The sequence below is a fragment of the Rhipicephalus sanguineus genome, chromosome 7, assembly GCF_013339695.2.
Source record: "Rhipicephalus sanguineus isolate Rsan-2018 chromosome 7, BIME_Rsan_1.4, whole genome shotgun sequence".
Lineage (NCBI taxonomy): Eukaryota > Metazoa > Arthropoda > Arachnida > Ixodida > Ixodidae > Rhipicephalus > Rhipicephalus sanguineus.
Genome location: NC_051182.1, coordinates 9386911 through 9399926, shown reverse-complemented (window position 1 = coordinate 9399926; position 13016 = coordinate 9386911). Strand labels below are relative to the sequence as shown.

At 46.2% G+C, this 13016-nt stretch overlaps 1 protein-coding gene across 1 annotated transcript in view; it reads right to left on the bottom strand.

Annotated features, from left to right (window-relative positions):
* LOC119399281 (WW domain-binding protein 2) overlaps positions 1-13016 on the bottom strand; it is an 89755-nt gene that overhangs the window by 49479 nt on the left and 27260 nt on the right. Inside the window, exon 3 of the mRNA XM_037666098.1 lies at positions 3846-3984. Within this exon, the coding sequence (XP_037522026.1) occupies positions 3846-3984 (139 nt within the window). The remainder of the gene's footprint in view (positions 1-3845; positions 3985-13016) is intronic.

Sequence of the window (13016 nt, the reverse complement as noted above, 5' to 3'; positions counted from 1 at the left end):
GAAATGGGTCTGAGGTTTTCGATTGCCAGCTTCTTGCCTGGTCTGGGAATCATCATTATTCTTGCATGTTTCCACATCGCTGGCCCCGTGCCTTGTTCCCAGTGTTGGTTGATGAAGGCCGTGAGTGCAGAGATAAACTTGTCGCTGAGATTTCTTATCATGGCGTTTGTGATGCGGTCTGTGCCCGCCGCCATGTTACGAGTACAGTCAAACCTCGTTACAACGAACACCACATTAACGAACATTTCAAATTAACGAACTTTTAAGAAATCCCGTGCCGACTGCTTATAGTTTCAATGTAAAAATATTTCACTACTGCGAATTTCAGAATAACGAACATTTCAGAATAACGATCGTTATTTAATTCCCGTGTAATCTTAACAACACCTCAGTACTACGAACTTATGTCCCGAAATGCGAGGATTCTTAGATTTCAGTGTATCGGCCATGGCAGTCGGAGCTCTAAGGTAGCAGACGACGCAGCGCGAAGAGCGGACGCCCTCCCGCAAAAACCAGAGATGGCGCAGGAGGAGAAAGACGCGGGCGGAGAATTTTTTTTTCCCCTCCGTTGCGGAGGCGACAACGCATCAGGTTTTGTAAAGGCCCAACCGCATGCATTGCATGCGACTTTCGAGCGAAGGCGGCTGCGAGCCTGCGAGAAACGGGCTTCGTCGCGCTGTCGCGACCGGGCAAATTACGAAAAAGAATTACAGAGTACATGAATGACGACATGCCAAATTTATTATTGTCTTGTTTGAGATAAGGATGCCATAAAAGCGTTTCGTGACTTTCTTTTTTCGCAATCTTATGTTTAACCGCGACAGTAGTCTGCTGTGATCCCATGGGGCGCCCGGAAGCATACGCTGCCTACGCTACGTCGCACTTTGCAAACTGCGTTATGTTGGGGTTAGTCCACGAGGCGCATCTCGACAACGTTTCCTCTTGCTGTCATAGAACGTTTAAGAAAAGCCGCAGCGTCTCACATCGTTGCTTCGCAGGGAGAAGGGCTACCTCACACGACGACGATGTTGACATTGCAGCAAGCGACCACCAATGCAGCAAGCTACCATCGAAACATCAAAACGAACCGTCGATCAATATTAACGACAAAATACGGCCGCTGCCTCGCTCTCCGCGTGAGATGGGGCTGTAAAGAAGGTAGTCTATAACTTGTATTCCTTGAAGTACGCGCCGATTGGAAGCATCACGAGCAAATTGCAACCGAAGCGAGGGTCAGAGATGCCGCCATTTTGCCAATCCGGGCGACAAGCGATGTTTCCTGGCTTTCCAGAAACCTGCGACGCGACAAGCGACGGCGATGGATGGCCCTCCGCGGCAGCAAATCCTGTCGGCTGTCGCTCAAAACTCGCGTGCATGCAGTTGGGCCTTAGAGGATTGCAGTGATGACATGGAGGACGATGTCACGGTAGCACCCGAAGATCGCGACGAGTCCGTGTCGGCCACAGATGCGTTGGACTACTTGAGGAAACTCCGCTTATTCATAGAAAAAAGCAGAACAGCGACCGAAGCGGCGCATAAAAATGCGGACGGTCTAGAATCGTTCGTGACGCAGAGTTTGTGCTGCACCCGTCAAAACGGTCACGGCCTATTTCAAATAAACGTGCCTTGTTTGACGTTCACGTGTGCATTGTTGTGAGAAACGAGTTCAAGGACGTACCGTTGCAAAGGTAGGACGTTTGCGTTACTGAAATTCTATTGTTATGGTAAATTTTTGGGCTTTCACTATAACGACCTTTCAGAATAACGAACATTTTTCCGCGGTCCCCTGAAGTTCGTTATACCGAGATTTCACTGTAGTAGCTGCGATGGCCGCTGTCATTTCATTTTCAGTTATAGGTTCATCCATTGTTGGGTTCGGTTGTCCCACGTATGATGTTGTACGTGGCTCTGTGGGAGCAGAATCTCCACAGCACTTGGTCTTGACGGCGTCGATGAGGTCTTGTTGGCTGCCTGGGTAGGTGTGTAGTAAGCGCTCCAGGGCCTTGTGTCCCTCTCCATTGGTCTTGGTGGGGTCGGCGATGGCTTTGAGGATGTCCCATGTCTTGGCTGTACCAAGGGTGCCATCCAGGGAGTCACAGAATTTATACCTTTTCGCCGAGGCGAGTTGCCATCACGCGTTGCCATCTTCTGTTCCGCTGTTATTTTTGCTATGCGTGTCCTCAGTTTCCTATTGTTCTTCTGCTTTTTCCAGCGGCGGGTAAGCCCTTGTCTGGCGTCCCACAGATGTAGTAAATGGGAATGCACCTCCGGGAGGCCGCCCAGGATGCCACAGACGGCAGCAAAAATGTTGTAATGCAAGGGACGATGATGATGATAACAGGAAGGGAGGTGAGCTAATAAGGCGGCAATAGATGCTAGTTGGTATGTCTTCATGCTTGTAGTGTGCTGCCAGTGGACACGGACCAGAAAAAAACAAGGAAATCGCCCTGTGTTGTTTTCCTCGTTTTTTCTGGTCCATGTCCACTGGCAGCGCACTACAAGCATGAAGGGAGGTGAGGAAGAGGAGAAGAAAAACCCGCATGTAGGCCGTCAGACGTCTGCACCCTCCCGTACGCTGCAGATCTGAGGCAGCTGGCCAGCCTTCCTGCGAGGGAATCCTGTGAGGCTGCAACTCACCAGTGGCACGCTGGTTGCACTACTTTCCCGAGTGAGGTCTGGGAGGGCAACCAAGTGGGTAACAGGTGTGGTTTAACCTGCGGGATATCCTTCAAGAAGCTTTAGGGGCTCGCAGCGGTCACCTGGAAGACTTCGATTGTGGAGCTGCACTCGATGGCCTCTTGGCACCCTCGCTCAGCGCACCAGCTCTCCAGGTTTTATACCCGGTCACACTGGCAAATTTGGCGTCATTTTGAGCGAGTGCACTTACGCTCACAGAGTGTCACTTTGGCGGCGCGCTGCTACACGAGAAAGATAAGTGTGCTTTGGAAATGATGGCAGTGGCAATTGGTGGTTTAGTAGCGCAACATATATTTGTTATTTTTGGCAATGCTCGCTGTTTAGTAGCGTATTATAGGCATGAACATAATTTACAATAAACTTTGCGCGCAAATGAAGTAAATGTTGCAACCACATAACATCATTGGTCATCGCGAGCCGAGACAAGACAGTGTCATATCAAAGACGAACTGAAAAAAAAAATTGCGGATGCCGGTGCAGAAGGGATGCGTAGTGGTGACGGCCGTTTGGAGCGTGTTTCGGCAGCACTTATTTGCTCCTCCCAAAGGCGTATGAGCGCCCGCGTCCCTGCGTCGGACCACTTTGTCTTCGTGGAAGTGGCACCTGTGGCACACGCCATCGCAAATGACTAAAGAATGACTGATCTACACATTTCTGAGAAATCCGTATGGATTTCTTTGTGGCTTCGTGCTACAAACGGGTGGTTGTCTATTTTCCCTTTCTTAACCTCACAGTCATAGCCTGTTTGCAAGATAAGGTGCCTCTAATGCTTGGTGTAATGTACCCTAAAGTTCAGCACAGTCTAAGCACGATCGACATAAGTAACACCAACACCCTGACAGCACACTTTACTTTCACGGTGCACAAATTTAATTTTTGATGTAACAAAGTTAATCGTTACATTGTGGCCAAACTCTACTAGTTTACCTTTCGCCAGTATGACTGCTGCATTCTTTACTCTCACAAGCATGAGGCACACCACTCTTGGTACAATCATTGGCTCATGCAGATGAGTGTGAAGAGCAGGCCTTGTGTGCTCAATAAACAGCAACTAAACACAGTCTAAACATCCCATTGGGCTCTTCATCAGCTTAATACGCTAGTTTCCTTTCAATCTCAACATAGTGCCGCTAGAGACAATGCGTTACCGTTCTGTTCGGCCTTGACAGTGCCCTTGATGTAGTTTGCACCGAAGATTGGCTGCTCCAGGCCAAGGCTACTCATGGTGAAGAAAGGAAAGCTGAACGACTGCAGGAAGTCTTTGCTGTTGCTGTTGGTGAACACCATCTGCAATGGACAGAGATAAGCTACGCTTGCCTTGTGGGTTATAAATATAAACGCAGCCATTTGGAGCACTGCTCAAAACCACAGAGCCCGCTTTGATTTTGCAACATCAAGGAAGATGCTGCACCTGCTTCATCGGGCCCCACTAGACTACAGAATACTCTCCGATTTTGCTAATATTATCACAACTTTCAATTATTAGAAGTTTTAATAAATATGACTCGGGGCAACACACCAACTATCATTGTGATGTTTGTTGCAGTGCTAAAACAACATTATAGACAGCTCTGCATGATTGTAAGTAATGTTTTTAGGCATCAGCCATCACACTGGTATTCATTCTTATACAACATGTGCACGTGCGTGTAATTAAGGGACATGTGACAGCTGGTAGTGCCTCCCCAACCTCGAGACACTTTCCCACACGACACCAGTGCACTGCGGCGAAAGTGACTTTAAGAAGCATTTGGCAGATCAAGGCCAGGCTTTCTTTTTGCTAAGGCGAAAGCCTCCTCAAACATGAAAAGTTGTCATCGGCGTTGGCAACATCAACACGAGTGATGCCGAAAATCACGATTATGTGATGACTAGAGGCCGGATTTTTAGGCATTAATAAGCTCGTTTTAGGCACCAAAAATAGGCAGTCACAACGTTTCAGGTTTCCAAAATCGTAAATATAGGCCCAATAAATTTCACATAAATTCAAATATTTTCAAATGAAGACGTGCGCGACCTCTGTCTACGACAGGAAAACAAAAATTTTATTGTTTAAGATGGCACAAAGGTGCCAACAGTTGAACATAGTCGTGCCATTGTGCTTTGTCCCGCATGGTTCAGTGGACACTTGACGGTGAGTCAAGCGTCCACTGTTGAATCAACACACTCCTGGGTGTCTTTTTGGCATGACTGAGAAGGGCAGAGCAGGAGCAGATAGCCAGATCGCTAAAAGACCAGAAGGGAAAGATTCCTCCTATTGGCCCGGTCGACTAGCGTGGAGGCAATTTTTCTCCTGGCAGTGAACCACTGGTGTAACCGGGGGGAGGGGAGGGGGTTCGAAATGCCAAAAACAGGTATTTCTAGGCACTATAAAAACACTATAAAAGCCCTTCTTATTTTCTAATTCATGCTCATATATCAAAGTGGTGCGATAGGAGTACAAGGAACAAAATAGGCATTTGCTTATAATGTGGTCTCTAGTGATGACGTCACCATAGCATCACAGGTCGTCATGAAATAACATCATGTGACATCACATGATGACGCCATTGCATGACACTGTCGCTTGATCATGGAGGCACTGCAAAACCACTCGAGGTGCAGAAAGCTTCTAATTCCTCCGCAGTGCAAAACTACACTGAGTGCGGAAAGCTTTCAGGCGGGCGGGAAGGGAAGCAATACAAGAGACTCGGAGGAAGAAGAAGACGGCCTTCTAGTCATCTTAGGCATGAAAGACAATACGACTTTCTTCCACAGTCAGTACGCGATTGTTGGTGCATGCGATTTGGCTAGTTTGGCCATTTTGTAGGCAGGCAAACAGCTTTATTTGCAACTGTTAAACGTGTATGTTGAGTTAGAAGCAACAAAGGCAGCAGATATTTCTAGGCATGGACAAGCAAAAAGTTTTGCACAATGGGCAATTTGAACTAAGCGGTTTTAAAATACATTAAAAACATGGCAGACCAACCAAAAATTAAAGATTTATTTGAATGAACTGAAAGTCTGAATTATTGAGAGTCTGCTTCACATTTCTATTCAGCCTCACCCCATGAACATGTCAGCACCAGATGGTTTCCTACGTTATGGCCGCTTCTTGCAGTACAATTTGCCATCCTTTCATGTTCTCACAACATCTCCGATGTTGAGCTTTGTAGTTCAGAGGCATATCCAATAGGGCTTGTTGTTGACTAATCATACAGGAAAACAGTGCACAGAACCAACAATGGCAGCCTTGTGTGAAAACAAGCTGATGTTTCTAAAGACCACAGCTATGATGGTGGTATAAGCACATCTGTGTAGACATGTATTTAAGAGCGCAGCTCCCATTCCTGCATTGAGTGCCACAGCCTAGCAAGGGTGAGGCCTCGCATGCATGTCCACCAATCAGAGTTCAGAGTGCAGTCAGATGGTGTGGAATTTTGGTTTCTTTTGATGTCTCCTATGGCCCTACCCTCGGCACATCTCAGTAAAGCCGGCGTGCATTGAAACCATACAACGAAAAGACAATAGTGGTGCTAGTGCCTATTCCCGCATCATCTCCACCTTTCGCCTGTTACTGTAACTGTATAGTGTTCAAAATGGACAGAGCAACATTTAATAATTACATGACAAACATTCTTATTGTAGAGATGCTGGGGTTTTATGTTCCAAAACCACAATATGAACATGAGGGACGCCGTTGTGGAGAGCTTCGAATTCATTTCGACCACCTGGTGTTCTTTAATGTGCACCTAAATCTAAGTACACGGGCATCTAGCACATTTTGCCTCCTTTGAAATGCAGCCCCCATGGCCAAGATTCGATCACGCAACTTTTGGGTGAGCAGTCGAGCACTATAACTACTAGACCACCATGTCCGGTATTCTTATTGTAGCGTTTGGTAACTTTAAAAGTAGATAACTTGTGCAGATATGCACGCAATTCATGCCATTGGAATTTACGTTCTCTGGCGACCCGGGAAACAGATGTAGAGTTGCGTTCAAACTTCACATTGGGGAGTATTGTAACCACTGGCAATTTCTTTTTCTTTTTTCAGTGCTTGGCAAATATAAAAAAGCTGCTCATCAAAATAAATGTTCTGTTGAAAGTACAGTGCTGTGTGTGTCTTTTCTTGTGTTCTCTATTAGTCTTCCACGTCGCTTGCCCGTACTCCGAGATAAGGCAAGAAAAAAAGAAAAGTTACATTGCTGACAGCAAGGTACGTAAGCTCTGACATACACCACTGGGCATCCTACCGAGGGTCCATCCCTTGCATCATATATTACAGCAGTGCACGGAGCGGTCTCAAAGGACATCACCAGAGAGACAGAAATTACTGCAAAACATGCTTCTTGGCCCCGTTGCACAAGTATTTGCACGAGTGCTCTGCAATCATGCAGGTACGCACGCCAATATTCAACCCACTCTTCATACGAGCAGCTTCCAGCGAAGTGTGTGAATCCCCACAGTGCTCACAGTAAAGTGACCATCACAAAGCTAATAAGCAGTTTCTAGACTTTTCATGGCAACAAAGCCCTGCTTAGCCAAGAAAAAAAATCGCAGAAAGTGCTACTCCACATAGGTGCTCTTCAAACGACGGACATTTGTGATAATGAGAAACTGATTTCGTGTTCCAAGCATTCAATCTACAGCATTCGCGAATAATTTGAGGCAATACGCCACCTAGGGGAGAGAGCGCGAAACAGGCTATTGAGGTCCATGTAGCAAACGACATTCACTTTCACACGTACGGTAGCGGTTTTGGGGGATGAATTCATTGTCAGCGAAGAAAAAAATGCGTTGAGAACAGGGTGTCGGAACGAAATGTTTTTCGTTTCGGTATTAGTTTCGTTCCACCGCAAAGAGTTCCGTTCCGTTTCTGTTTCGGAACGAACAAAAAATGTTTCGCAACGGTTCGTAACGGTTTTTTTTTTGTATGCAGAATTTTGAAGTTAAGGTAATCATAAGGAACATTGGATTTGTGATGTAGTTACCTGCCCTCCTCTTAAGAAAGTGGGACAAGGGTAAAACACTTTCTTCAGAGGAGCAGAAGTAACTGTACCACGAATTCCTACCAACTAGCACAAACCAAATTAATTTCAAAGTCATAGTACTTATTTTCTCAAAAGACAAATACGAATTTTTTTGTATGCAGAAATTTGAAGTTAAAGGGGTACTGACACCTTTTTTCGAAGGCGAGTTTACTCTGCCATACAAATCTGCTGTATGCAGAGATGGCTCTGAGCAAGTGTTAAGCTCAGTGAATGCTGATAAAGTATTTTATTTTGATATTAAAATCAGTTTTTCCATGGCGCACCTACTGACATCGACACTAGCTTGACGTCAGGCTACAGTACAAATTCTGGTGACTTCACACAGCAGTATGGCTAGTTGTGATGACGTTAGGTACCAAAACTTCCAAGATGGCCGCTTGTGCGTCATCAAAACTTCCAAAATGGCCGCTTGTGCGTCACCAATGAAGCCACGGTGCGGAGCGGCCGTGGAAACGTCACTATATATTGTACGAGCACGTGACGAGAAGCTCATACCGTGTTGTGACGTCAGGGTACAGTAGAAACCTAAACCAGCTTTTAAAAACATACTGTAATTACTTTTTCAGGGCGCACTCGCGCTTAGCATTACCTTTTCTAGGCTCTTGAGTGCTTGACCTTTCATCTGACGCAAAAAAAGGACAACTGAAAATATTCGTGTCAGTACCCCTTTAAGGTAATCATAAAGAACATTGGATTTGTGATGTAATTACCTACCCTCCTTTTAAGAAAGTGGGACAAGGGTAAAACACTTTCTTCAGAGGAGCATAAGTAACTGTACCACGAATTCCTACCAACTAGCACAAGCGAAATTAATTTCAAAGTCATAGTACTTATTTTCTGAAAAGACAAATCAGAATTTTTTTAGTAGGCTCAATGCTTTGTGTCAAGGGAGTGAGTACGATCTCAGAAGCAGCACGTCATTGAGTGTACTACCTGATGTATGAGACCGCTGTTCTGATAAAAAGATCGCCAGGCCTGCCTGGAACACGCAGCACAGTCACAGTGAAAGCTGGAAGAGCGGAGTTTGTAGAGCCCGTTGTAGAGTCTCTTGGGGCAACTAATACAAGTACACATGCAAGGTACCCATTACGCCACAAATCGTAATTTTTCTGAAGTAGTTCCAACTATGCCATTTTTCGTCATTCTTCGGAGAATCGTGGTACCCGCTACACATCTGTAAGGCGTTATGTGCATTTTGTGGTGTGGCTGATGACGATAAAGAATTATTACTGAGCACTTTGCAGTGGGAGGGAAGCAGTGTTGCGAAATCGGCACCTCCATTCGATTCCAATTCCATTCCGGGGAATTAGAACTTGCCGCAATTCCATTCCTTTCAAATCCTCGAAATGAAAAAACTTAGTCCATTCCCACTCCGGGAATGGCCGGGCAGTTCAATTCCATTCCTGTAATTCCTCAACGTAGTAAAGGTATCTGATAGTTTTATCGAGTTAAGAATGAATGCCCCATAAAGCTGATGTCATCAGATGCATTAAGAACTGCAAAAGTACGCAAAACACAGTACCAATGTCAAGAGACAGTAGCTACGTGACGTATCTCGTGCAGTAAAACCACCCTACTTATTCCCATAGGGGTAATTCTCCCGCTACCTATAGTATTTCCATGGTCAGCATGTTTGAACGAATGGTGATGTTTTAATATTGTTTAAGCCTAAATGTGTTAATGCTAAAATGACGACTTAGCGCATTTTGATGCTGACAAAAGTAGTCTTCAAGAAGACTAAGCAGTTTTGCCACGAGTCTGGAGCGGTCGTGAATATGGAGAAAACTAAGATTTGGTTAATGGGGAACAAAACCCTCTAGGTGTGCTGGTATTACTTGGAACAGTGCACCGCTTGGGCACCTTGTGCCTTTGCACTGAATACGGAACACTGGGCCGCACTGCTCGTCAGCACTCACACTTGTCAAGCGCCTCGCAAGCATGGATGGGGTGAAAAGAACTTTCTGTGTAAGCCTGTGCGCAGGTATGACTGCTCATGAAATAAAGATCCGGCTGTGCATAGAGCATTCGGCACTTTCGTGTGGGAGGAGGAGGAGGAAAAGAAAAACTGAAGGACAGGGAGGCTAGCCAGTTCTCAGACAGGCTCGCTACCCTGTGCTGGGGAAAGGGGAAGGGGGAGTGAAAGATGATAGAAAAGAGATGTTACAAAAAAAGAACAGAAAAACAACAATACGACAAACTACACCGCTTAAGGTCTGTCTCTGAGACTAGTTGTGCGCAAAAGAAGCAACAACGCTCTCAAAGCTTTCCGTGCCGAGGACGGTTTCGGCCAGTGTCCCAAGAGCTTATCCTTCCCACAATGGGCGATTGTCAAGTCTATCTAAAGGCCTGAACACATGGACACATTGCAGCGTGTCAGCGCGTGACCTTTTGACAAGGAGTCGCGCCCTCTCCCTATAGGAAGAGCAGGCGCGTGGCTACGTGAAGCTGCGTGCCCTCTCTCTCCATAGGGAGAGGGCGCGGCGCCGCGTCAAAAAGTCACGCGCTGACACGCTGCAATGCGTACGTGTGTTCAGGCCTTTAGACTTTGGACAGTTCTTTTCTTGGTGCATTGAACGTGAAATCAGTGCGAATTAACCAATGCGCAGGGGTAACTTGTTTCTCCCTTCAGCATCTGCTAGGATAATGCATTTGTTTGTACACTAATTTAGGACTCGGTTTGTAGTAGGCGCGTTGCTTATAAATGTGTTAAAAATACTGCTTTATTGTGAAATTCGAGGCTTTAACTTACTAATGTTTTAAGTTTGAAAAAGAGCACGTAGACGAAAACGTGCTCTATTTTAAAAAAGACGTAATTCCATTGCCATTCCATTCCGAGCAAAAGGCGCTTAATTCCATTTCCATTCCATTCCACGAAGCGTTGTCCCCCTTTCATTCCGGTGTCGTGAAAATGCGGAATGATTCCTGAGTCATTCCAATTCTGGAGTGGCAACTCCGCAACACTGGTGGGAAGCAATAAACCACACACTCTTTGCGCTATTAGCATTGCGTGATGACTGGTTGTTATTTTACTCTTTTGCCACGCTTTATTACATATGCATACCTGCCAAGTTTGAAGAAACGGAATCCGAAAGATCTACTACTCAGGGGGGGGGGTTAAAATATGTCGTCCGCGGGGGAGGGGAGGGGGTATAAAAGAATGCTGACCGGGGGTGGGGGGGGGTACTGCGATAGGAATTATATGGACACTGTCAGCGGGATTTTGTGGTCGCCGCTGATCTGTACAGAGTCCAAACCGATAACGTCGCTTACGCATCGTCTGTTTCACGTGCGAGTAAAAGCGCGCTAGCGCTAGGGACGAACGCGGTTGAAGCAGAGATGAAATGACCCGACCGTCACTGTCGCACGAAGGGCACATGCGATAACATCGCTCTGCGTGCGAGGCCTGTCGTCACTTGCTTACCAGTTATTTCGTCGGGCAAGATTTTGTGTGTACACAAACGCATCATCTACGAAATATTAACGGCTGATATAACCTATAACACATTTGGAATGTGGCCAGATGTGGCCAGACAACTTCGCTCATGTGGCCAGACAAAGCACTGGACGCGTGGGGCGAAATTAGATTTCCGGGAGATTTTCCTATGACCCATACAACCGGGAGAAACGTTCAAAATCCGGGAGTCTCCCGGGTAATCCGGGAGACTTGGCAGGTGTGCATATGTTAACACGATTCCTTGCCCGACATGACGCCTGTATAGAGTATTTTTGCAAAGGAGTTACAAGCACCAGCGTGGCACCGTGGTGGAAAACCTGACTGCCACGCAGAGGGCGTGGGTTAAAATCCCATCCGATCCTAGAAATTTGTTTCTCATTTAACTTTTTCTTATTTCACGCGATAGCGGTCACAGACGCCGCCGCCGGCGGACAACTATGGCGCCAAAATCAGCTGTCGTGATCTTATAACAGCTTCCGCTGCAACAAACTTCAGCGCCGACAATGACCTCTCCACTTTGGCCTGCGTGACAGGCGCGTAAAAGCCCACTTGCGTTAATATAAACATCTCTGGTTGCCACTGTTTTCGTTTTTCACACAATTTCAACATATCTTTGCTGTGGAATTCCTGCCTGAGGTACATTGTGAACCGAAAAACGATAAAAAAATTTCGAATTCACTGTGGAACGAAATAATAGATAAAGTTTTGGTTACGTTTTCGTTCTGGTCAAAAATGTCTTTTTTTTCGTTTTTCGTTTTCTATTTTCGTTCCGTTCCGACACACTAGTTGAGAAGTAGTCTTTCTGCGTTTCGCGGTGTACGTGGCGAGGACAATGGGATAGTATCTCTCGACAAGTTTCCGTTTACTGAGTGAACGGCGAAGAACGCCGTAAATAATTAACCTCTGCTTCGGCAAAGTTACTCCAACGATGATTTGTTCTCGGCACTTCAGGAACAATACGCCGCTGTTCTAAAGATTTGGTACACTCTTCGAACGACATCATCGAACACTAAGGATAACACAGCTGGAATGAATCTGAATCGGTTTATGGGAACATGACGAAGCGACACAAGCTAGAGACGCTGTAGTGGACGGCTCCAGATAACCTCGACCAGCTGGGATTCTGAAATTGTGCAGTACGCGTGCACCTAGCATTTCACCCCCATCGAAATGCGACAGCCACAACTGGGATCAACCCCACGTCTTTCGGGTCAGCATTCAAGCACCGTAACCGCTGTGCCACAGGGGCGGGCAAAATCGAAATCTACGTAGTGTTGATGTCAGCGTGCTTGCTGCGCAGCGTCAAGGAAGGCCTGAGATGCTTGCTATATTATGACATGTAGTAGCTTTAAGCCTTGCTTTTAGATGTTGCGCGCTCGATTTCCTCGATTTGTGGGCACGCGCCCAACCTAATCTAGTAATGTTGGTATAGCCTGCCTGACGTCTCATCATAGGGTTCAGGGAGGTACGAAAGGGCCAATTTACAGCTACCTATAATGATACATTGCTGTAGCAGCAAGTAAGCAGAAGAATTTGCGGGCATGATAATTCCACTCATATACGCAGATCAGCTGACACACGCACGAACAGACAAATCAATAAGGCTCTGCGCATTGCAAAAAATGGTGAACAAGTTTCCTGCGATCATTTCTTCAGCAGTTAGTAGTAATTGTTTCTCTCCGCTTCTTCTACATAAAGCCTTATTTCGCTCAGTGTACCATCACCGCCTCATTCTTTGGATTTGAACACATTTATACAAGGACGCGACGAAGTAACTGGCTGACAAAGTCACTGCAAAATACTGACGCGTCACCGTGATGCTCTAGGCAATC